We start from the raw sequence: 27128 nt of genomic DNA, 5'->3' as shown, positions 1-27128 counted from the left end.
TTTTGTCACACAACTTGCACTGAATCGCAACTGCAGACAATATTTAGTAATGCCAGTGAATGCCCATTAAACTGCCTCTTCTCTTCCCTTCTCTTTTAAACAGCTGTCCATCCAAAATCCAACAACAAGAATGACGGAAGTAACAAAACCAAACTGATTTGCGAGAGAACACGGAGTATAAAGATCACATGACTCAAAATACAGCCCCACATGAAGTGAGGAAGATGATGAAATCAGAATTGAATGTTGCCGCCTTTGCTGGCTGAACCGTGAATTTACATTCAAACCTTTTCTTAAGAATTTACTTTATTTACTAGCGATTCATCAAGAACATTAACACATTTAATCACACTATGTGAGCGCGGAAGTAATTGCCAGGGAGTAACTGATGAAAACAAAATTAAATTGCTTTTAACAAATGGGAATTTTACTTCTAAAAGCCTTTTTTTTAAACATTTAAAATTATAAGCAAAAAGCACCCTCTAAATATCAAGTTACAATTTATTCAGAGGCAGAAAGAAACAATTTTTTGAGTGTATGAGCTTTAGGGCTGAGAATCTTGCCGCTCTCTTTTGACACGGCCGTAGTCACGACCGCTTACAACAACTACACAGGTGCAAATCTGCAACACACCAGATTACCTTAAATCAAAAGTTTTAACAATTCACACAAGCCCAAAAACGAGCCACCCAGTAGGAGGGATGGAAATGGTACAAAACACTAAAATTTAAAGATTAACTTGCCACCGAAGGTGCAACTTGATTTTAATTTCTAAGAAAAGTCTTACGGTGGAAGGTTGGCAGCTTTATATACTAAAATGACCATTTAAATAAAGGCAAATGAAATGCCACCTTACATAAAATTATACAAGGTTGACCAAACATGCTCTACAGTACACATATACCGCCTCTCAAGATGATAGGCAAGATAAAAAAAATATTTCAGGAATTAGGCCGTTACACTTCAAGCAATAAATTCGTTAACACACCGAATCCGACAAACATGACAGAGGCAGCTCCGAACGACAGACATACTAGCACTCCGTCAGACCATCTGACAGATTTCCAACCGTCAGATCCAACTTCACAAACAACAGAGAATATCGGCCGATGTTGAGTAAACCGAGATACTGACACCTTCTAACTCGGCCTCACCAACGTCAAGGCATCAAACACCACTCAATACAAGTTTAAAAGAATACAGAAAACACGTCACAACTGTCAAATCACTACGGAAAAAGGCTGCGGGTTCTAGACAACAACACACACCACTTGTTATCACACGCGTGAACGGCTGACGAAACAACAATCCACAAATAACGAACAAATCGTAACAGTCGAGATTTAAAAGAAGTCACTAATTACTCAACTTGAGGATCCTGCATCGGAGGAAAGCGAAACGTCGCTCTCGCAGCTAGCGCCTCGAAATGCAACAGCGCGTGCCCGCCGCCAAAAGAACCGGCCTGGCTTCGCTCTCTGGAGATTCCGTCGCTGCTCAGTTCCAACGAACCAACAAGGTTCAACCACATCACGACTCGGATAATGGTGTTCATCCTGAGGATCCAAGATGTCGACTAAGACGACCGGCCGAGCAAACTACCAACGACAGCCCGCTTTCGCCGATAGCGGTCCCTGCGAATACTAACACCATACGGACCCTACTGTTGCTGGCTGCCACCTCTTGCCCGTCTGATATTGGTGTCAGGGCTCACCAGACCACATGTCGGCATCCGACGACCAGCCGACTGATCGACCAACGGCCTTCCGTCTGTGTCGACCACGGTCCCGACGCGTACTTGCACCGTGCGGACGTGCCTGCTGCTGACTGCCAACTCGTCCAACCGCGGAGTAACGACGAACCCTACTCAGTGCACAACCCAACAGTACAGCGACTGAGACTTAGAGCCGATTGACTAACATGCGAGTGTCTGCTTTCCTACTGACTCTGTCGGCTCACTGCACCGACTCTCAGACTGACTCCGACTGAGTGCCTGGCGAGCTCATAGCGCCCCTTAAATACACGTGAACAGGCAACCTTTCCCCTTTCCCATCATAGGGAGACACCAAAGCTGTGATTGCCACAGCGGCGCCACCGCCAGAAACGGAGGGCGACTGCTACACACTACACGCTACGGCACGCTCTTCAAAACAGCAGTTTTTACCATGGTTCACTGGCTATAAATGCTGCTAGACGTCTTGGAATTGAATCGAACAGACTATGTATGTGTTGCTGGGTGTGTGTTTTCGATAGGCGAGCGATGAAGAAGACTTGAACATTGCGTGCCACGTGTGGCACGCAAGCATTATCCTGTCGCAATGTAGCCTTCGGAAAGCTCCGAATGTGTGGGAAGACAACAGGTTCCAGCACTTCAGAGGCGTTACGCTCGCTGGTTATTGTGTCGGCAATGCGTACTAGGAGGGTGCGGGAGTGGTGTACAATACCACCTCAGTCCATAATACTGGGGTAGGACAAGTATGGTGATGCATAAGACAACAGTTCAACAGTCACTCACCACAGTGTCTTCAGACTCCAATCCGCCCAATGTGGTGGTGCAGACAGATTCGGGATTCGTCGGTAAAGGCAGTGTCGTTCCATCGCGAGTCCATGTCCGTCTTTCAAAGCATTACAGCCGGCGCAAACACCTGTGACATTGACTCAGTGGTAAACGGAGCAATGGACGCCTTGAGAACAATCTACCCTGCTGCGGAAGACGCTGAGTGGTATGCGCGGACACTACTTGTTGCGCAAAAGCCCGAATTTGTTGTGATATGGTTCATGATGTGCCATGAGAGCACAATATGCCTGCCATCATGCGTAGTGACGTAACGAGGTGGGTGCAATGGGTCCCGTCGGTCCCTCCTGCACCTAGCGATTATCGATTCACATCACAGTTGCTTGTATCCATCCGACACGATCAGCAACTTATCTGAAGAATGATCCGCAATCCCTATAGGCAACTATTCTTCCTCAATCGAACTCTCACATTTACTCAGAAGACGCTCACTGTCTTCTACGAGGCATACTGAAGCTGGTTACAAAAAACAGCCGCACAACAAAACGATTTCAATGCGTCCACATGGCTGCCTGCTCCCCCTGTATATAGCGCTGGCAGGCGACGCCCACGTGACGTTCGCCAGCGCTCAAATGCTGATCATGTGCATCTCTCGTCGCCGCAAACGCTTGCTGCGGATTCCATCTTATTTTGATGCTTCCTTCAGGGTATTGCATTTTGCGTGGCCAGCAGTGTATTATGGTGAGGACTTGTTATTTTTCTGCAGAGTTCAAGGAGTTCAAGCTGGATGGGACAAGAGAGAAGTGTACTTACAGGAAGAGGGAGAAGCATCATAAACATATTAGAGCTGAAGGCTGACTACCAGCACAGGTAGCTCTCCAGGTGATACACAGACGTTATCTGCCAAAAAACGGTTTTGTTCGATTAATTAGGTGTGGCCCTTTAGAGATGCTGCAGCGTGTGAAACGCCGTTTGCCTCGGCAGCCATTCTTCAGAAGAACGCTCAAACTTCCGGAACAGGGGTCATCGTTGGTTCACAATGCTATTTTCTGTAGAGTTCGTGCTTTCTCACTTGTACTTACGTGTAAGCTTTCCTATTTGTCAGCTTCATAATCCTACCATGTAGAGGGAGAGCTTTCTTGGCATCCATCCCATACTACAGCACTAGTGGTTAATAATAGTGAAATACGTAGGCGTAGGAGTTTGTTTTAACTTTATTACAGAATTACTATTGGATGGAATCCGCAATGTCTGCCACTGTTGCCTTGTAAAATTCCTGCTGGGACAGAAACAGTCAAGTCTTGGCGTGTTAGGAAAGAGAACACCTGCTTTTTGGGAATTGAAGAATAGCTGCCAGAATAGCATTGCTGTCGTACAGAAAACATGTTTCCGCTTCAGTACTGAGTACAGAGGGTGAGGTTAACGACAATCTCCAGTCGATTCTGCTGCCACCCTCCATATTCACGCTGTCTGGGCGTGGTTCGAATGGGCCGGCATTGCAGACACTGCTTTGGTAGGGATGTGATGTTAGCTTTCATCAGGGGCAAATAGTACAGATTTAATATTTCACAGCCAGCTAGTAGTTCCCATCATGTACGTTGGCAATCTTACTGACGTTCGTACCTGTTTTTACGAGTTCTTCCTGTAACTAACCGCTTTTGCAGTCATCGGTCGTATAGCTGGTTTATTCTCATGATTACACTTTCATGGTGCTCACCCAATTATGACAAGACTGAATTTCGCAATTACAATCCCTTGCGCATTTATTAACTGTTCCCTTGTTTATCTGAGTGGTTAATTCAGATCTTGATGATTTATGGTAATAAACCTGAGAGTTACAGTCAGCAGTTGTTTCTGTTATAGGTAGATGATACCTCCTCTCATTACTATATCTGTGATGTCATACCCATTTTTCATGCTTGATTTGGCCACCCATCATTCAATAGCAGATTTTAGTTTTAATGACATCATTATTTCCTTAAAATCTACATGATCTGATGAGGTAGTCTCCTTCTCTGTAGTTCACCACTTTTCGGACTTATTTCAATCGACACCACCCAACACGCATTTCTGGAAGGGGGAGGACCCGTACCCGACGGCCACTACGCCCTTCTCTAGCAGTATTAATTTCCCCCAACTGTGTGGCGACTGTAATAGCCTCGGGAAGATCAAATTCATTATCCATACTGAATGCATGACGTATCAGCGGGTGTGCCCCGTAACAGGACGTCGAGACCCTTATTTTCGGCTTCATGCAGGATGACTCTACCAGCCTCTGCACTCCAAGTAAGATCTTATACATTGATCTTTCAGATTTTGTCTGAAAAGTATTCCACTGATTTGACCGAGCGGTTCTAGGCGCTACAGTCTGGAACAGCGCGACCGCTACGGTCGCAGGTTCGAATCCTGCCTCGGGCATGGATGTGTGTGGTGTCCTTAGGTTAGTTAGGTTTAAGTAGTTCTAAGTTCTAGGGGACTGCTGACCTCAGATGTTAAGTCCCAAATGGCTCTGAGCACTGTGGGACTTGACATCTGTGGTCATCAATCCCCTAGAACTTAGAACTAGTTAAACATAACTAACCTAAGGACATCACACACATCCATGCCAGAGGCAGGATTCGAAACTGCGACCGTAGTGGTCGCGCGGTTCCAGACTAAAGCCCTAGAACCGCACGGCCACACCGGCCGGCCCTAAGTCAGGATGCATGAGCTCTGCGCAGGATAATGATAGCCAAGCGATGCCCATGCTTCCCAACAAGAGGTGGCCCAGACGCCAGTAGCTGCAAACACGTACAGCCAGGGGGTAGTTGATGGTGGGTCTGTGGAGAGAGGCGGGGGGGGGGGGGGGGGTTGTGGGAGGGTTGGTAGGAGGATGGTATGGGGTGCACTCAGTCTCGTGGGGCTAAGTGAGCAGCTATTCGACCGATTAGTGGCGGTTCCAAGGACAAGAAACTCGAAAATGGGTGGGAGAGCGGTGTGCTGACCACATGATCGTCCATACTGTATCCGATAATGCTGTTGACAGAGGATGGCATGGAGATCGGTCAGGCCCGGTTGGCCTGTATACAGTCAGAACGTGGACGTTTACCTCACTTTACTTTTACTATATATTATTATTATTACTATTATTGTTATTTCCTGTCATTAAACAGCTGTGAAGTGTGTCTTCTGATGGGGAATGATAGAACAATATGAGTCAAAAATCGTTTGAAGACAAAAGAATCACTTTATTAATCAGCTAATCATTATACTAATTATTATGTCCATTTTACTTCGACCGACGCACAGGGCGGTGTAGCGATGTAGAAATCCACCAGCAACTGTTTCACTCAGCAAGGCCCAGAGAGGGTGCAACTTTGCGCAGTCAGCATCCCTGATTGGCACCAAGCTACTACAGGGCTGATGCTGCATGCTGGTACACCACACTGAGTGTAAGATGGCTGACTTCGGCAGACTGACGCCGGCAGGCACTCCAGTGGCTCAGTGGGTAGAAGGGCCTCAGTTCGACCCTCGTCTAATCTCACAGCGACTGGACCCCCTGGTATGAGGCACTGTTGAGACGACCTGGAGAAGAGCGGCCTCACACTGTGACGGACGCCGACTCGAAGTCTCGCATACCCGATTGTTGACCAACCTGGCTGGACAGCCAGCGTCTGTCTATACGCACCAAAGACGGTTTGTTATAGTACTGCTGTTGCAGATGTTACGTTCGCCGCGTACTGAAGTGTTCGCGGTTTTGATAACTAGTCGGGCTTGAGCGACAGGCGGGCAGCGGCGTTCAGCTGGTACCATCGTGCAAAGCTGTGCTAGTGTGTTGCTACTAGTGAACATCTTCGCCATGTCGTGTCCTCCTGCCTTGGAGCGTGCCGTTTTAAGGCATGTGTTGTGTGTAAACATACAAAGTAACTCTGGTTAAATGTTATAAAAAGCCTTAAGGCTCTAATCCTGCCGGTAAGACCGCCTTCACTAAATAAGAAGCACAAGGAACTATCAAAAAGTTTCCGTTCGAATGCCACACAGTCCAGAAATGGTATTTCAATCAGACAAAATCGCCCTGAGCAGTGATGCAGTCATCCTGTCGGCGCAGCAGGTTGAAATATGCGTTTCTTGAAACGGCATGTCCTGTTGTGTGAAGAAATATATAACTGTCTGCCGCACATCGTCATCTGACAGGAATCGTCGATCCTTCAAGGCATTTTTCAGGGGACCGAAGGCATGATATTGGCACTGGAGAAATCAGGACTACAGTGCGGATGCTCGAGTGTCACCCAATTCAGTTGGTGTAACATCTGCGTAGGACATTAGTGACATAGGGACGTGCTTTATCACGTAGCAGCAGCACCCCGTCGCAGTTTCGCCTTAACTGCACACCATAATTTCTCTAGAGTTTCACAGTGCCGTTCCCCAGTCATGGAGACTTTCATGAAATCAATAAGCAATGGGGCCTAGTAATCAAAGAACAGGGTGAGCATCACCAGCACAGATGTTGGTTCACCATTCCACAACGATGCTTTTCCACAGACATGATGCCGCCCACACGTTCTTCCTTTTCCAACAAATGTCTACCAGTGTTTATGCTTCAGCATCCAAGAAAACAATAAGAGTACGTTGGTTCTGTTTGGACGCAGTTGGTAATACCGTCGCAGTAGTTCACGTTTCCGCATTTACTGGAAGAAATGTAAATTTACTTTCAAAATCTTTTCTTAAAGAACTTACCTTCATTTACCAGCGATTCATCAAGAACATTAACACATTTAATCACACTATGTGAGCGTGGAAGTAGTTGCCAGTGGGTAACTGATGGAAACAAATTAAATTTCAACAAGTGGGAATTTTATTCCTAAAAACCCTTTCTTTTTTAGAAAAAAAACAAAACAAAACAAATTTAAAAATTTAAAAATCATAATCAGAAAGCACCCTCTAAATATTAAGTTACAATTTATTCAGAGACAGAAATAACTTTTTTTTTTTTTTTACTGTATGAGCTTTCGGGCTGAGAAGCTTGCCGCTCCCTTTTAACACGGCCGTCGTCACGACCGCACACGACAACCTCTGAAAGACTATACTGGTGCAAATCTGCAACACACCAGATTCCTTTAAACTAAAAATTTTAACAACTCACACAAACACATAATCTATGCACCCCGTAGGAGGGATGGAAATGGTACACAACGCTCACATTAAAAAAAAAAAAAAAAATACTTGTCACCAAAAATGCAACCTGTTTTTAAAAGAAAACTCTTACGGTGGAAGGGTAGCAACTTTATATTCTAAAATGACCATTTAAATAAAAACCCAAGAAATGCAGTCTTACATGAAATGTACAAACTTGCTTTACATTACACATATACCGCCTCTCAAGATGATAGGCAAGATAAAAACATATTTCAGGAATTCGGCCTTTAAACCTTAAGCAATAAATTCGTTAACACCGAATCCGACAGATATGACAAGCAGCTATTAACGTACGACAGACCGACAGACAGACAGACAGACACTAACTGCCTAACGAATGCGGACGGGAGACAGACGAGCAAGCTGGGGACAAGAGACTGACCAAGAAAACAAGTAGAATTTAACAAGTAAATGAAACAACATATCACGAATCACCTAGCTTCTAATAAACTGCGATGCCTGGCGAAGACCTGGCGCAGCACCCCTAAGACGCTCTCCCGTACCGACCGCTGCCAGCCGCTTCAACGGACGCAGGAAGGCGCGCCGATCTCCCGTCTCACGTTGTCGCAGCTCGCCCCGGCCAGACCGATGTAGGGTGGCTCCTGTTACTCTCGTGTCGGCCGCGAAGCCGCTATTCATCGCTATACGGCGTGGCCCACTGGACTGACGGGGAGACCTCACATGCGCCGAAGCTCAAGACTGACCAACTGACCAGATTCGCCTCCACGGACCAACTGCCCAAACTCGCCGAGAGTGACAGACTGACCACCTGCCGAGTTCATAGCGCCCCTTAAATGCACGTGAACAGGCAACTTTTCCCCTTTCCCACCAGAGGGAGACATCAAAGCTGCGATTTCGACAGCGGCGCCAGCGCCAGAAACGGAGGGCGACTGCTTTGCACTACGCGCTGCGGAGCGCTCTTCAAAACAACAAATTTTACCACGGTTCACCGGACACTCGTCGGAAAGTCACAAATGGCACACTAATCCCTTGGCTACATGTCAGTGCTTATATACCTGCACCGGAGTCTCGTTACGTTCCATACACGTTGCAGCAGCGCCCTCAAGTAGAAACTTTCTGGTAGTCCTTTATAACTGCTCTGGAGGCGAAAGGAAAATAGCCGGTTTCGAGTCACTGTGTAACATATCAGCTTTCAGACGCTAGTAGTTATTGAGCCATACGTTATAGGGAAAACGGCTTTTTGTTCTTCTTGGTTGGTTGGTTGGTTTGGGGAAGGAGACCAGACAGCGTGGTCATCGGTCTCATCGGATTAGGGAAGGATTGGGAAGGAAGTCGGCCGTGCCCTTTCAGAGGAACCATCCCAGCATTTGCCTTGAGTGATTTAGGGAAATCACGGAAAACCTAAATCTGGATGGCCGGACGCGGGATTGAACCGTCGTCCTCCCGAATGCGAGTCCAGTGTCTAACCACTGCGCCACCCCGCTCAGTTTTGTTCTTCTTAACAGGAGATATATATTTGTGTGAATTTATATGGTCTGAACATATCCAATACACCAATATTAAAAGATATTTACTTCCTTATCCTGTTAGTTCTATACTATGTGGGACGAAAATGATTTTGAAATGTTTATTCCACCAAACTAGAATTATGACGCTGGATGGATTTGGATGTGCAATAATTTTTTGCTATACTCCCACTGCAATAAAGACATCAAACGTTGGCTGCAGTGACAAAAATTACATTGTCAAAAATTGTATGAATTTAATTGTAGAACAAGTTTCACTGGCGTAGTGCAGTGCCCGCTTTACAGAACTGAACCTGTTCGCAGACGTGGTGCTCAACTTCATCCGGTCGCACCCGCTGATGGACGAGTCGGTGGCCCACGAGGGCGGGCGGCCCGTCTTCTACCGCGGCGACGTCGTCTTCACCAAGCTGGCCGTGCACCGGCTCAAGGTGGACCTCGTGGGCACCCACAAGGACTTCACCGTCTACTACATCGGATCCAGTGAGTACAGCACGGGCTCAAGAGTGGCAGCTTCCTCACAATGTATATATTGTAAGTTAATGCAGATAAGGACGAAGAACAATCCTGTGATGCTGGAACGAGCTACTTGGCACAGACACATGAGTTAAATATCTAGGAGTAACGTTGCAAAGCAGTATGAAGCGGGATTAGCACGGTATATTGGTAGAGGGGAAGGCCAATGGTCGACTTCGGTTTATTGCGAGAATTCTAGGAAAGTGTAGCGCATGTATAAAGCAGACCACGGACCAAAAACATTTACGACCTGTTCTTGAGTATTGTTCGAGTCTGGGATCTTCACGAGGTCGGATTAAAGGAAGGCATAGAAGCAATTCATAGGTGTGCTGGTAGATTTGTCGCTGGATGATTCGATCAGCAAGCAACTGTTACAAAAATGCTCAATAGTATCAAAGGGGAATCTCTGTAGGGAAGACATTAATTTCCAGAATACATACATTTCGCGTAAGGACCGTGAAAACAAGATAAAAGAAATTAAAACTCGTACTGAGGTATACACTCGTAGCCCGTTTTTCCACCTCAGGCCATTTCGAGTGGAGTGGGAAAGTAAATGACTGCTAGTGGTTCAAGCTTCCCTCCACCATACACCGTATGGAATCTTGCGGAAATAGGTGTTGATCCACTCGACAGGATTGAATATGAATTCGACCACTGCTGTGTAAGACTCCCTAAGAACATACTAACCAGAATGACAAATGATCCTATCGCAGCACAAAAAAACAAATACGTATGTCCCGGGAGAGTCAGGGATGAAAAGAGTGGAAACTAACTTATCGACTTATCTGGCAGCTTCAAAGACATTTGAATCAAAACAATTTGACATATTCCCAACTTTTTTCCAATGTAACGTGGACATTAGAATGCCACAGCTTGGCAATAGTTTTTTGTTGACTCCGGCGACGACTGATCTGGTATAGGTTTCGTCTTTCGAATAACGTTGATTATATCATGGCAACAGACAAAACTTTCACAAAACGACAGGATGACCGTAAATTACTAAAAAATGAATTTTGCGTGCTATACCTAGCTCTACTTTAAACCATCGTATCTCGACTATGAATAACGTTTAGTGGATAAAAAAAGTTCAAGTAGACTTCATCCATTTAGGTACACAGAAAAGCCAAAGAAGCAGGTCAACTGCCCAATTTCTTGTAGGGCCCAAGCAAGGGCGCAGAAGTGCCGCAATACGACGTGACGGGGATTCGACTAATGCTGAAGTAGTGCTGAAGGGAACTGACAAGGTGAATCCTGCAGGGCTGTCCATAAATCCGAATAAGTACGAGGGAATAGAGATCTCTTCTGAAAAGCACGTTGCAAGGCATCCAAGATATGTTTCCTGGGTGCCATCTCTGGTACATCTGTCGAATCTTACATAATATACTCTACCATACATACAGTAAGACAGATATTCGAATGGCTATACTAATGACCGCTGTTCGGTGCTAAACGAAAAGATTTTACCCCATTTGCCTCGCTGAAATAGGAACAGAGCACCATGACCCCTCAAACCGCTGGTCTGTGCGTGGCCTTTTCATATCCATTTTTTACAGCGCTTGCGTGCTCTAACGGTTATGTTGGTTGCAGTCGTCCCAGGACTAGGAGTACACACTCACTCACTCACACACACACACAAACGTCATTTAAACTCGTAGGGTACTGTCAAACGCTCACTTCGCCACTCAAAATTTTTCCCATTTAAAACACAGAAGGTCCACGCCCTCTTCCAAGCTACTCTGACAATGTTCCATGTCTTTATTGAAGTTTTTTCATTTCTTGTGAATATCCGCCGGTTCTCTTCAGATCAAAATTGGCGCACACATCCCTATTTTCGAAGTCACAAATGTGGCCTTCCCACAGAAGGAAAACCAGAATTAAAACTTCCATCTGATTCAGGATCATTAGACTCGGAGCAAAAAATGAAGCGGGGGTCTTCCCATTATATGCCGTAAGTTTCTAACTCCATAACAATTTGTGAGCTCGGCAGAGCATTCATTTTTCGAGCAGGTAGTCTTCCCTACCCAGTTACTAAAACCATCCGGTGTTAACTCCCAGAGTATAATAGTTTGATTTTCAGACATAAATTCTATTTTAATAAAAATCAAAGCTGCGGACACAGGCGACACGTGATGAACAACTGCAAAACAGATCTGTAGTACAGGTTAATAAAACAAAAGTGGAAAATACGACTGCATAATTCACATGCAGTAACATTTATGCTCGCAACTGCTTCGGACTTAATGCACACATGTTTGTCGCATTTTACACATTGTTTTCGGCAAGACAAAGCATTCAACATCAAAACAGATCTCTAATCAAATCTCACTAACTCTATTTTCACTTAGATTGTGTATTTAAAAAATCTAATTCGCAACAGAAATTACACCATATATGATGTAAATATAAAACTATAAGGCTACTCTTCAGATTCCGTCACACTCTACGCGCACTTTTCGTGAAGCTCTTGTTTTTCCACAATTAAACAAAATTTTTAAACACTCCAGAACTGATTCCAGTTACTACAACTTTCGATACCATATGAGTAAGCTTCTTATCCCGTGAAACCACAGGGATTCTGGCTTCATATTCCCTGTCTGATCAGATAAAGTACTTGGGGCTTTCTAGCCACATGGTACGCATAATGTAGAATTTACGAATAATTTCCACTCCAGGAGTTTATAACCACACCACACATTTCAGCACAACAAATTCCCGAATAGTTACGAAATACACGACCGAGAAGCGACCACAGTAACAGATTATAAATTCACACTAAAGAGCAATGTAAGAAATGCCAGTCCCTCAACGGTCTCCTAGAGACAGTGTCGTCAACATTATCAACACGTTCTCCAACAATACCAGCAAATAGTCACCTCGTCCATGTTCAGACGTCAAAACACTTGGTCTACTCACAGAATTAAAACCTGAGTCTGATTCAAGTTGCAGCTCAGAACGAGCTAGAAATTTTATGCACCTCATTCCTGTCTAATCCTAAAAATTACAACCTTCTATACTCAATTTCACGGAGATTCCTTCAGTACGTATCATTACCTCGCCTCTATGCAAGTCTATTACAGCTTAGCGGGCATTCGTAAAATCATAACTAAAGCGACTTCATTCATCAGTAACAGAACAATCAATATTCTAACTTCAAACTTATACTCTTGACAAGTGAAACTCAACCGGGTTTCAACTTCAACTGTGCTGCAGTATACCAACCAATGTAACTATCTCTAACTTAAACTTCATTTTATACTTTTTTAGAAATTAATGACATAAATGAGACCCATTATACTGTTGTTTTAATATATTCACCAAAATTTGAATCTTAGTGCAGAGATTCGCTTTTTATGTACTATTTTTATGCAGGACGGCTTGCGAAAGAGGCCACAAGCACGAAACAAGTAGTGAATAAGGAAATAAGAAATACGTGGCTGCTGAACTGTTATTTCGAGGGGAAAGAAGTTATTCTTGTTCCTTGAGTTCAGGCTGCGCAACTGCACGGTCATTAGAGCCCTGGTTTTTCCTTCTCCAGCAACGACGTTCAATCAGTGGAAACACATCTAAGGATTTGATACAATCAGGGGCATAATCAATAAAGTGCTCAGAAAGGTCATGTTTGTCTATCAAAGTGGAGAGACCAATTGGCTCGTCTTGCCGGTGACATCAGTGGAGTATCATTGCAGTGTCAGTAGCAAATTGATGGCCTTAAGGAGGATGTTTATCCAGTTAACAGTGGCAGCTCGCAACGTCCACACGTTAAGAGGACACAACAAGTCTTACGTAAAAGTACACCGCCTCATAATAAACAACTCTGGTCAATTTATCATTTCATTTTCTTCTGAGATCCAGTTTTCCACACGATTCCAAGACGTGTAAGGGGACAACCTGCAGAACCTTAGTGAGGAGTGACTATGAAAATGAGAGCAATGGACCATTCAATGAGGTGACACTTTCGGCGTTTCTATTGCGAGTACCGAATTTTACAACCTTCATTCTGTCGCTTCCATCCTCAGTAATACAAAAACAACAGTGTTTCCTTTTGCATTTTCACTGTAATTAACACTGGGCAGTTTAGCTAAATACTTCTATTTGCGCTCTGAAAACAAAACTGGTAATTCGATGACCGAAGGAGCCTATTATGTTTCCCAGTCCACGCATGCTATTCAATAGATTGTTAGGCTGATTCGTATCTAAAGTGTTAGCGAAACAACAGTAGTGACGGCAAACTCATTACAGTGAGGAATGTAGGATGGACTGATTAATGAATATTTGTGTTTGTACGTCACGTATATCATGGCAATTTATCAGCCAAAAATCATCCCATACCACAGAACTGTCATTTATTATACGATATTGAATTGCCTGTGTTATTCCTAATTACGAAGCAGTGTTCCGTCAGACAGGAGTTGCGGCCTCTACAGCCGTTATAAAGGCCAAGAAACGGATTACGCCAAGAAATGCATTCGCAGTTGCGAATATGGACAACCATCAACTGTGTAATGGTATCACGATTATGAAAATGTGTGCTGGACTGGTGCTCGAATCCAGGATTTTCCGCTTACCGGGAGCGCTCGCCTAACGCTGGGCTATCCGAGCACGGATCCCGGGTAGACTCAAACTTTCATACGTCGTCAACCAAGTGTCTACAACCTGAACTCGTACATCCATCTTGTATATTCCCGTACAGGGGATATAGTTTACTTGAGCGTCGCACGCGCGAAGTCGGCGGATACATGCGATATTGCGGTACCTGTGTTACTCCGAATTGCGAGGCAGTATTGTTATTCGCAACTACTAATATACTCCTTTTCAGTTATTATGAATCTGCGAGAATCACCTAACACTGTAAGTAACTTGTACGCAACATTATATATGTGATAACAATACGGTCGCAAAATAACGCTCTTCAACGTCTACATTTTCTGAAATGACGTGGGATTTGTAAAGATTTCAGATGACATCCGGTTATAAATGAAAGAAACTGGCAAACGAAAAAATAATATAGTTAATATGAAGACGAAACTACTGCTATGTAATTAGTTAATTTCGAAGTAGAAGCAAGTTTCCTGTGGGAAACATAGACGCATTATTTCCTGTATATCTGTATCTTCAAATCTCTACACATATTTGAAAAATACTTAAAGTGTAGAAATCATTTTTTCAAAACCGAATAAACATTACATTTTTATAAAGTTACAGCGGCATTTGTTTCGGAAAAAAACCGTTGATTCACTAAATTTCAACGCATTACGTCGTTCATATAGCTATGGAAGCTGATGAGAAGTAAAAGTTGCATTACACAGACCGTGAATGACGTCATTTTAGCAGCTCGAAGCCTTCACTTTCTAACAGTTACAATCTGAATCATTTCATAGACGATTTCTACAATTATTTTGTTAAAAGTTTTATAGCTTCAGGGATGCTGCAGGTATAGGTATACGATCTAACACTGCACAGGAGGTCTAGTTTCTCCCTAATCAGCTACAGAAGATTCAGTATTTGCGTAAACCCTTAAGTACTTTTTGAGGTCAGCGTTGCATGGTAGTGAATCGTGGACAGTGGGGGAACCGGAAAAGAAGAGAATCGAAGCGTTTGACATGTTGTGCTGTAGTAAGAACTTGAAAATCACACGGACTAAGAAGATAAGGGATGAAGAGGTTCTCTGCTGAATCTTATAAGACAGGTACATAAGTAAAATACCGAAAAGTAGAATGGACAGGACGACAAGTCGTGTGTTAACAGAAAAGGGGATAACCTTTATGGAATTAGAGAGAGCTGAAGTGAATAAAAACCGTAGGGGAAGCCAGAGATTGGGATACTCCAAATAAAGAAATGAGGACGTAAGGGGCAAGTGCTATTCTTATATGAAGAGCTTGGTACAAGAAAGGAATTCTTAGCGGGTCGCATCAAAGCAGTCACATGACTGACGACTCAAAAAATTTTGGATAGTCACTTGAAGCTGATTTGAACCCAGACCACTGTGAGATCTCTCTGTGACAGTTTCTTATCTGTTGTTGTTGTGGTCTTCAGTCACAATACTGGTTTGATGCAGCTCTCCATATTACTCTGTCCTGTACAATCTTTTCATCTCTGAGTAAATATTGGAACCTATATCCTTCTGAATCTGTTTATATTGAACTCTTGGTTTCCCTCTACGATTTTTACCCTCCAGGGCTAAACTGGTGATCCCTTGGTAAATCAGAACATGTCTAACTTACCTATCCCTTCTACTAGTCAAGTTGTTCCACAATTTTCTCTTCTCCCCAGTTCTATTCAGTACTTCCTCATTAGTTACTTGATCTACCCATCTAATCTTCAGCATTCTTCTGTGGCACCACATTTCGGAAGCTTCTATTCTCTTCTTGTCTAAACTATTACCATCCATGCTTCACTTCCATACATGGCTACACTCCATACAAATACTTTCAGAAACGACTTCGTGACACTTAAATCTATACTCGATGTTAACAAATTTCTCTTCTTCAGAAACGCTTTCCTGGCCATAGCCAGTCTACATTTTATATCCTCTCTACTTCGACCGTCATTAGTTATTTTGCTCTCCGAACAGCAAAACTAATCAACTACTTTAAGCGTCTGATTTCCTAATCTTATTCCCTCAGAATCTCCTCATTTAATTCGACATTCTGTTATCATCATTTTGCTTTTGTCGATCTTCATCGTATATCATCCTATCAAGAAACTGTCAATTCCGTTCAACTGCTCTTCCACGGCCTTTGCTCTCTCTGTCAGAATTACAACGTCATCGGCAAATCTCAAGTCTTTATTTCTTCTCCATGGATTTCAATTCAATTTTTCTTTTGTTTCCTTTACTGATTGCTCAATATTCAGACTGAATAACAAAGGGGAAAAGGCTACGACCCTATTTCACCCCCTTCTCAATCACTGCTTCCCTTTCATGCCCCTCTACGCTTATAACTGCCATCTGGTTTCGGTACAAATTGTCAATAGCATTTCGCTCCCTGTATTTCACAGCTGCCATCTTCAGAATTTCAAAGAGAGTAATCCAGTCAAGGTAGCCAAAAGCTTTCTCTACGTCTACATATGCTAGAAACGTAGGTTTTATTTTCCTTAATCTATCTTCTAAGATAAGTCGTAGGGTCAGAATTGCCTCGCTTGTTCCAATATTTCTACGGAATCCAAACTGATCTTTCCCGAGGTTGGCTTCTACCAGTTTTTACATTCCTCTGTTACGAATTCGTGTTAGTATTTTGCAACCGTGTCTTATTAAGCTGATAGTTCGATAATTTTCACACCTGTGAGCACCTGCTTTCTTTGGAATTGGAATCATTATATTCTTCTTGAAGTCTGAAGGTATTTCGCCTGTCTCATACATTTTGCTCACCAGATGGTAGAGTTTTGTCATGGCTGGCTCTCCCAAGGCTATCAGTAATTATAATGGAATGTTGTCGACTCCTCGGCCTTGTTTCGCCTTAGATCGTTCAATGCTCCGTCAAATTCTTCACGCAGTATCGTATTTCCCAATTCATCTTCATTTACGTCCTCTTCCATTTCCATAATATTGACCCTTAAGTACAACACACTTGTATAGACCCTCTATATACTTCTTTCACCTTTCTGCTTTCCCTTCTTTGCTTAGGACTGGTTTTCCCTCTGAGCTCTTGATTTTCATGCCGGTGCTTACCTTTTCTCCAAAGGTCACTTTAATTTTCCTGTAGGCAGTATATGTCTTAACCCTAGCGATATATGACTCTACATCCTTGCATTTGTCCTCTAGCTATCGCTTGCTAGCAATTTTGCGCATCCTGTCGATCTCATTTTTGAGATTTTTTTGTATTACTTTTCACCTGCTTCATTTACTAGCTTCTTCTTTCATTCCTTACCCCCAGTCCATATTTACCTGCCACTTTCCTTCTCTTCCTTTTCCTACTATCGAATTCCAGTCCCCCATGAGCATTAAATTTTCGTCTTTCTTACTCAACTACGTTAATATTTGCATATCGTATTGCTGATACCCGTTGCAGACCGCATATCATGAAACCTGTCAATAACTTGACCGCAGTCGAACAACTCCGAAGCCACAGCCTCTTGCCCGTATTACTGGTACAGCAATACTCCAGAGGGCTGCGGTAGCAAACGTTCCGTGGAAATATCACGTGACTCTGTTCCTCTGACGTCACTGCGTTTCTGGTGGTTGAGATCGAGTCGCGCTTGTGTTGTGGCGTAAAGGTGTTGGTAGCGCTTCGTGTTCAGCGCGCACCTCATTAGCAGCGTTTCACAGGAAACAGTGCTCCGTTACTCCTGTGCTTTGTGCAGGCTTGCGAGCCCAAAGTGTTGAAAGGTGGTGGGGAAACTGTGGAAGCCTGCGTTGTATCCGGATACCGCAGTTTTAAAAGGCACGAGACTATTCTGCGTATGTTTTCAAATAAAGGCACTGTCGGCGACTGTGACAAATTGTAACGAATTTAGCGGTTGATAAACTTCTCTCAAAATCAATAAATGTGGGAAGGTAAATGTGTGTGGAATTGGGACGAGAAATTAAGTGTTTGAATTTCATAGCTAAAAGTCTCGTATCTGAGCCACCGGAAAACGCCTCATTGAGTAGCTTAGTGCGTCATCTTATTAGTTCCTCTTCGGTACAAGATTCCATAAATGCAACTGTAAGTTAGCGAGTGCCGTCTCGTAAACAGATATGAACCACCCCGAAAGTTTATTTCAGAGTACATACCGCTAAACAGTGGGCATTTTATTGTCAAATCAAAGTGATTCCTAGCAGTTTCCTTTCTGACTATGTGTGCTGCTGGAGCAACCTGCGCTGAATACCCATTGTAGTGGTTTAAAAATGAAATAGAGCTATTTTCAGCCGAGACTACGGCAAGGTGTCACTGCACCAAATGTCAGTAAGTAGAATAAAGTAAGTGAACAGTGATATTTACTTTCAAAACCTTTCCTTGAAGAATCTGCCTTATTTACTAGCGATTTATCTACAGCATTAACACATTTAATCACACTATGTGAGCGTGGAAGTAGTTGCCAGTGGGTAACTGATGAAAACAAATTAAATTCAACAAATGGAAATTTTATTCTTAAGAACCCTTTTTTTAACAGATTTAAAAATTATAATCAGGAAGCACCCTCTAAATATCAAGTTACTATTTATTCAGAGGCAGAAATAACAATCTTTTTTTTGTTTTGACAGTATGAGCTTTCGGGCTGAAAACCTAGCCGCTCCCTTTTAACACGGCCATAGTCACGACCGCTCACAACAACCTCTGAATGACTACACTGCAACACACAAGATTACTTTAAACTAAAAATTTTAACAACTCACACAAACACATAAACTATGCACCCCGTAGGAGGAATGGAAAAACACTCACATTAAAAAAAAATACTTGCCACCGAATGTGAAACCTGTTTGTAAAAGAAAACTCTTACGGTGGAAGGGAGGCAACTTTATATACTAAAATGACCATTTAAATAAAAACCCCTGAGAATCAGTCATACATAAAATGTACAAACATGCTCCACATTACACATATACCGCCTCTCTAGATGATAGGCAAGATAAAAACATATTTCAGGAATTCGGCCTTTACACCTTAAGCACTAAATTCGTTAACACCGACAGAGGCAGCTATTAACGTATGGGTGACCGACAGACAGATAGACACTAACTGCCTAACAAATGAGGACGAGAGACAGACGAGCAAGCTGGGGACGAGAGACTGACCGAGAAACGCGTAGAAGTTAAGAAGTAAATGAAACAACATATCACGAATCACTTATAATAAACTGCGATGTCAGGCGAAGACCTGGCGCAGGACCCCCAAAACGCTCTCCCGAACCGTCCGCTGCCAGCCGCAGGAAGTCGCGCCGATCTCCCGTCTCACGGCGTCGCAGCTCGCGCAGGCCAGACCGATGTCGTGGGTTGACTCCTGTTGCTCTCAAGTCGTCCGCGAAACCACTATACCTCGCTATACGCCGCGGCCCACTGGACTGACGTGGCGACCTCACATGCGCCGACGCTCAAGACGGACAAGTCATCTTGTGCGTCAGTGCGCGACCGACCAACCGATCGATCCGACCGCCAATGACCATTGCCTGAACAAACTCTAACAGACTGGCGGCCTAACACATACTAGCACTCCGAACGACAGACAAACACTGACTGCCCCACACTGACCCGGCTGCCCAACTGACCGGACTCGACGAGACTGACAGACTCTCCCCGACTGACCAACCACCGAGCTCATAGCGCCCCTTAAATGCATGTGAACAGGCAACCTTTCCCCTTTCCCACCAGAGGGAGACACAAAAGCTGCGACTGCCACAGCGGCGCCTCCGCCAGAAACGGAGGGCGACTGCTTCACACTACGCGCTGCGGCGCGCTCTTCAAAACAGCAAATTTTACGACGGCTCAGTAAGAGATACTGACTTGTCACAATATTGCCAGTGAGGTTACGTCGTATACATATTTGAGTCCCGATGCAGTTTCAACCAGTCAGGATGATTCTTGCCAACGTACACCCTGTTCATTAGTGGAAATTTCACTCTAGAACTTCTCGTAAGTGCTACGAAAAATGTACAGGGACCTCTTACCGAACTGAGCTTCGCTGGTCAAACCTATGGAAGTGGTAATGTTTCCAACGGCTATAAGTTTCACTTCGATGACTACTTATTAGAGTGTAACCTACATTACCTCAAATGAATGCCTTCAAGAGCCAGCTAATCTCCCAAAGCTCACACTAAGGCCCAGGTGTTAACGATCCATAACGCACCAGATTAATCCACGAAATGTCGTAATAAACATTCACGTCTACTAAATCCATCCAAAAGACTTATCTGAAAAGCTTTGCATCGGTCTGTAAACGCTTGTAACGAATAACTGCCAGGAAAAAGTGTAGTCACGTGATATTGCGACGTTTGGTCGTCTGGACCAAAATCGCATCCTGTCATCATCCTCTATAGATTTATATACTGGTATTCATGCGGAAAACTTAATTTTGTTGTTACTCAGATACGTGATAGAGAGAGGAACAGGATTTAAACTTCTATAGTGATGACGATTAGTCTTTCATTGCTATCGTATTCATATCTTCCAGATTAGCGCATACTTACAGCTTTTGTTTTCTTGCTGCAGACACTGGTCAAGTGCACAAAGTGGTTCAGTGGACCGACAGAGATGGGCGTCCGATGTCGAGAGAACTTGATGTCTTCGATGTCACTCCATCGGAGCCAATCCGTGCCATGGAGATCTCCAGGCAGGTAAGGGCGTTGTATTATCTATCCAGCCTCCTGCAATTACAGCTTTTGCGTCGTTCAAATTTAACTGATTTGTAAATTTCACGTCCAGCTTATAAACAAAACGTTTCGCACTTGCTTTAGTAGTCATTGGTCGTAAAGTCTGATGTCAGTGTAGCAACTGCATAATATTCCTAAGAGGGAGATGCTCGTCATCTTCAGGTGTTTATGCAACATTGAAGAGCTGTCTTTCTTTTACCGATCACCTCATATTCTTACGTTCCTCATTAGGGGGGAAAAGGGGGGTGGGAGCGTGCTTGCTGGCAGCAACCATATTGATGCTCTTCACCCTAATACGTTTCAAGATATCAGTAAAACTTTTACAATAAGTATTAATAACAAGAAAGGATGATTTACTTTAACGGATTTCTGTATAAAATTCAAATTACTATGGTCTGGCTGACGCTGTGATATAGCTGACAATACCTCTTTTGGTTGACGGTGACGGATATTGTTTTGCATGGTGACGCGTTCCCCCTAAGTATGATAGGAGTGAGAGAGGAGAATGTTGGAGAATATAAGGTAAAACTGTTGGGACACTAGGACTAAGGTTTCGTAGTTGTCCAGTATTGGAGAGTGTACAAGAAGGTGAGAGTTCGAACAGGTATAAGTGATGATTAGGATGTTGCCAAACAAGGCTGCGTTGGATACAGAAGACTTGGTAAAATGGGAGCGGGAAGTCTCAGCTACAGTAGATGGTAGGAGCGCAGTTGTTAGCACATAATTGTGTAACTTGGACTGGGACTGGTTTGATGGTGGACAGAGGTTGAGGGGGAAGGGAGTGTGGAGGTAGGAGCTACGTTGCCGAGGCGTGAGATGATTTTAGGAGACAATGTAGTTTGATTTCCAAATTTACAAGACGTGCAGGATGGCTGGAATTTAACCAGATGGCAGAGAAACTGTGTTGGTGACAAAAGACGAATGTGGTAGACAAGGCTAAGTGAATGGCGTTCAATGATTATTAAAGAGTGGAAAATGTTTGGTGATGCAGAACCAAGCTCCGTTGGCAAAGGCAAGTATTTGGTTGGTTTGAAGGACGGCACAAGAATGTACTCTCCACGTGCAATCCGTCTGTAATTTCAACATTTTTCTCTCTTTGTTGTTTTATCTTCCCCAGCCATGGCGGGCTGAGAATAGCTAAGTAACTCTCTCGAGTCACATAGGTACTGACTTCATTGAATTTTTAAGTAAGTGCGTACAAAACCATATTAGAAACGACGGATTTTATGATTCATTAAAATGGACGATATTGATTTAGTGTGCAGCTTCCACGATAATGCTGCAGAGGATACTGATGTTGGAGCTGTTACGATTTCGCTGAAAATTTTTCGCTAGTATGTAATGCTCAGCTCGAGTTAAAAATTCCGATGGAATGGGATTCTTCTTTTCCGTCACCTTTATCCTGCCACTTCCCGATGTCAGCATCTAGACTGCTGCATTTGGAAATGTTTGCGATTTGTAATTTCATCCTTCTTGTCTCCACGCACTGACGATAAGAACTCTTTTACCAACGGTAAGACATTAAGGATATTCGTCAACTAATGCAACTTAATACGGATCTCTGTGCTGAGCTGACATTTCCCGAACGTGATGTATGCTGTCAAAAAACAAAGAATGAGTGGCTGCTGTTTTAAGACAACTGGCTTGTGATAGCGAGAAGTCGAATTTAAATCTCACTTAACTAGTTTTACCTCGCAGATTTTTGAATTACCTTGAAACGAGTAACTTGCTAAATACATTTAATGTAGACTACGACATATTGTGTGCTCAAAAACATTCGAGAATTTGTGATACTCGCAAGCCGAACTTCTATGAATTAAGATTAACTGCATAGGTCACCGTTATGCGCTGTTGAAAGTTTGCAAATTCGGATGCCACTGAATAACATGAAATGTATGTGACAATTACAGGAAATACGTGCTAAAATGGTACGTTGTAGCACACGAGTGCATCAGAGAATCACGCACAGAGACTGAGAGAGAGGGAGTGGTGTGGGGAGGAGGGGGAGCTGGGGAAGGGTTGAAACAGAGATCAAAAGATGGAGACTGAGATACACGAAAACATTTTGAGTAACATTCACAGACCAAGCAGAGCAATTCGAGCAGATTTTAAAAAGAGTTAATAGCGATGATACACGACAGAATACAATATAGGAGCGATTCTGCGTGGTATGAAGACAAGTGCTTGGTAGGTTTCAGGAAATATGTGGCACCAGATGTCTATGCTCAGATCAGATCAGATCAGATCAGATGGGTAGTGAGCGCGGAGCTGGAGATCAATAGTGTCCCAGGAGTGTCCCATCGATATCATATCAGACGAATTTGGGATCCAAGACATCAAATTGGCTTCACTGTTAAGTTCCTCAAGCCACTGTAACACCGTTATGGCCTTGTGAAACCGACATTTATAATGTGGAAGATGCTGTATCTGTCAGGAAAGTCACCAAGCATGAAGGGAAGCAGATGGTTCGCAATAACTTTCACGTAGTGCTAGCTCGAAAATGTTTCAAATGGCTCTGAGCACTATGGGATTTAACATCTGAGGTCATCTGTCCCCTAGAACTTAGAACTACTTGAACCTAACTAAGCTAAGGACATAACACACATCCATGCCCGAGGCAGGATTCGAACCTGCGATCGCAGCGGTCGAGCCGTTCCAGACTGAAGCACCTAGAACCGCTCAGCCACATCGGCCAGCCTTCAGAGCTAGCATACCGTTTAGTAATAATATTAATGTTTGACTTATTAATCCAACACTGCTGAGGTCTGTACTCATGTTGACGATTTGTAATTTCATTCATTAAAAAACGTTACGTAGCGCTCTGTGTGAAAATCACTGGCTGTGCTGTGTGCAGTCTGTGGCTAGTTTGCATTATTGTCTGCCATTGTAGTGTTGGGCAGTGGCAGCTGGATGTGAACAGCGCGTAGCGTTGCGCAGTTGGAGGTGAGCCGCCAGCAGTGGTGGATGTGGAGAGAGAGATGGCGGAGTTTTGTAATTTGTCATGAACTGCTATATATATTATGACTATTAAGGTAAATACATTGTTTGTTCTCTATTAAAATCTTTCATTTGCTAACTATCCCTATCAGTAGTTAGTGCCTTCCGTAGTTTGAATCTTTTATTTAGCTGGCAATAGTGGCGCTCGCTGTATTGCAGTAGTTCGAGTAATGAAGATTTTTGTGAGGTAAGTGATTTGTGAAAGGTACAGGTTAATGTTAGTCAGGGCCATTCCTTTGTAGGGATTTCTGAAAGTCAGATTGCGTTGCGCTAAAAAATATTGTGTGTCACTTTAGTGAATGTTTGAGTACGTTCAGTTTTGCTCAGCTGTTTGAAAAGCAAATAGTGTAAGAGGTTTATCAGCACAGTCGTGTATAATTGTTCAAAGGGGACGTTACAATGTGTACCACCCGTCCACTACTGGGTGATGGCAACGGCGATCGACGGCGACGGACAGCGACCAATTGCACTGACGTTTTCAAAACACGTGACGTCACGCCGCGGCGTGGGAGCGCGCGGACACGGAATTTAGCGGCAGTCAGAAGCGAGCCAGTGGGTGTGTTGGACCTTCCATTGAGCTACGGACCCCCTTGAAGGTGTCTCCCGCAGTCGGAGACGAAACGTTGGGAATCGACACAGAATTCATCAACCGACCACGGCATAACAGCCCGGATAATTATAATGGACATGATATTTCCGGCCGTGAAAGTCTACATTTTAGTAATTAATAAGATGACATCCATAATTCATAAAGTAAACACTTGGAACATTATGGTAGTCACCTTAGTTCAAATCACAAAATCTACACTAAATTTAACTGTTAAAAAGGCATTTTGGAAGCCGCAGGCCCACGGGGAATAATTACAATGGTGACAACGAGAAAGCCTTAGTGGATATGAAGTAGGATGATCGCTATTCAATCGGTGACCCACGAAGAGTCCACTAAAAGAATCTGCTGTTGCAGTTTATCCGAATTAACCCTTCATATGCAGCTTTGCCTGAGAGACAATTTACGATGTTAGTATATTGAAATGTAGCTTTTCAATAGAAGAGATCAAGAGAGGGGAACTGCCAAATAGTTCTCATGTCAAGCATCGAGCCTTAAAAGTTGTGTCTTTGTACTAGATACTAATCCACGAATAAGGCGTTTTCTACGTTATCCATCACATCTTTTGTACTACCGGCGCTACGACAACTGTATTGGGATACACGGATACACGTGGAGTTACTTTTCACTCTATGATTTTGACGGGATTAGCTGAGCGGTTTTTGGCGCTGCAGTCATGGACTGTGCGGCTGGTCCCGGCGGAGGTTCGAGTCCTCCCTCGGCAGGGGTGTGTGTGTTTGTCCTTAGGATAATTTAGGTTAAGTAGTGTGTAAGCATAGGGACTGATGACCTTAGCAGTTAAGTCCCATAAGATTTCACACACATTTGAACATTTTTTTATGATTTTGACCAGCTGAAAATAACGTATTGAGTTCAATCTCCTGCGGTCTGAATTCAACCAGTACCCTAATCAAAAGAGAGGTCCGTCACCGACTGAAATGATGTTTACGAACAAGAACGAAGCTACAGTGAGTGCAAGGAGAACAGGTATCCTCTTTCGCGGTTCCTCTATTCCATCTTCGGACGAACATCCGCCTAACTTCGAGATACGTTATCGCATAAAATCGCTCAACACTGGAAAGTTAATTGGAATTAATGAGAGAACTGTTACAGTCTACATACATTACATGATAAACTTGCTCCCTTCCTGGTATAGTTTGTCTTAGGTCGTAGCAGCATCGAGCCCTTCGAAACTCTTAGAAAAAGCACGGATCATTCCCGTTTTCAAGATGTGTTGTCGGAGAGATGCATATAATTAAAGACGTATTTCTGTTGAGCTGCGGAACATGATTTAAGTTTGTTTATTGAAAGCTTCATGAAAAATACAAATATCGTACCATAAACAGCGATCTCGTGAAAATCAACTCGTCCTGTTCGTTAAAGAATCCAGAGAACTTTCAAACATGCAAGTTGAATTACGGCGGATGTTTCCCATACTTCCCATGTTGCTCGAGACATTCGTCTCGAAAACGTAACATACAATAAAAATGAATTTAAAGTGTGTTACGTATCTACAGTCAAGTTGCTTTGTAGTTCACTAGATACCAGCGCTAATTACGCCTCGTCACGAAGGGTTAATAATTGCTGTGGTTTGTCATATTCTGTGACTACATGATGTTCTGACAAAAAGAAAAATACCAATGTAATGATAGGTGTTCTTGTCTTATCAGATCCAATGAAGTGCAAGTTTTTTTGTTATGAGCTGTACTGCTGTTTCCACTATGATCTAACTGTCGCGTCTTAGTTTCCCATGACCTCAATTTCCGCTTGAGTACTGAGTTCAAACTGACGGTGTCTATTACAAATTCACCAAAATTAAGAACTCGTGGTGCGACAGAAAAACTGACAACTCTTTTTTGTGCGAACCGGCGACAGATACAGTTTGCGTAAAAAATGCACCTGGAAATAACTGAAATTTAATGGAAGGGTAAGACACACTCTGCCCCTGCGCGCACACACACACACACACACACACACACACACACACACACACACACACACACACACACACAGGCTAAAAAGAGAACACATACAAGCAAAAAATTCGCCGCAACCTCGAATTCATCGTATATCAGTCTGAAAGAAATTCTTACCACTGGACTTTTATCTGCAGTCCGCATTTCCAGATCTGGATTCTAGAGTGAGTTGTTGTAAAAACTCAGTTGCGTTATGCAAAGGTCTATTTGGAGATGAATAAATATCATTTCTAATAGTGTTTAGCAGACGAAACTGAGAAACAGGTAGATGTAGTAAATTGATTAATAGAACAACCTGAAAAATTCTACGATACTAGGTAAAAAGATGATTGAATTGAGGAGTTAACATGTAAGGTCATATGACAACGGCACGTGCACGTAACATCTTTAGGAAGAGCTGCAAGTTTTAGTAATTTTGATTAGCTGGCGCTGTACGGAGATGCGCCAAATCTGAAACATAGTGTTGATGTATTGGGAGGTAGGCAAATAACGTGGATTATGGCAAACGTAATATTGTATAATATAGTATAAAATCAACTAGGCTACACTTATCATGTGGTGATCACGCACTTGGT

The 27128-nt window shown here is 43.4% G+C and overlaps 1 protein-coding gene across 1 annotated transcript in view; it reads left to right on the top strand.

Moving 5' to 3' along the window:
- Positions 1-27128, top strand: part of LOC126095410 (semaphorin-2A-like) — a 532909-nt gene that overhangs the window by 435100 nt on the left and 70681 nt on the right. Inside the window, exons 9-10 of the mRNA XM_049910208.1 lie at positions 9478-9654; positions 20813-20937. Of these exons, the coding sequence (XP_049766165.1) occupies positions 9478-9654; positions 20813-20937 (302 nt within the window). The remainder of the gene's footprint in view (positions 1-9477; positions 9655-20812; positions 20938-27128) is intronic.

Source organism: Schistocerca cancellata, chromosome 8 (assembly GCF_023864275.1).
Source record: "Schistocerca cancellata isolate TAMUIC-IGC-003103 chromosome 8, iqSchCanc2.1, whole genome shotgun sequence".
Lineage (NCBI taxonomy): Eukaryota > Metazoa > Arthropoda > Insecta > Orthoptera > Acrididae > Schistocerca > Schistocerca cancellata.
The sequence above is the reverse complement of the archived record's forward strand: the minus strand, read 5'-3'. Positions and strand labels throughout refer to the sequence as shown.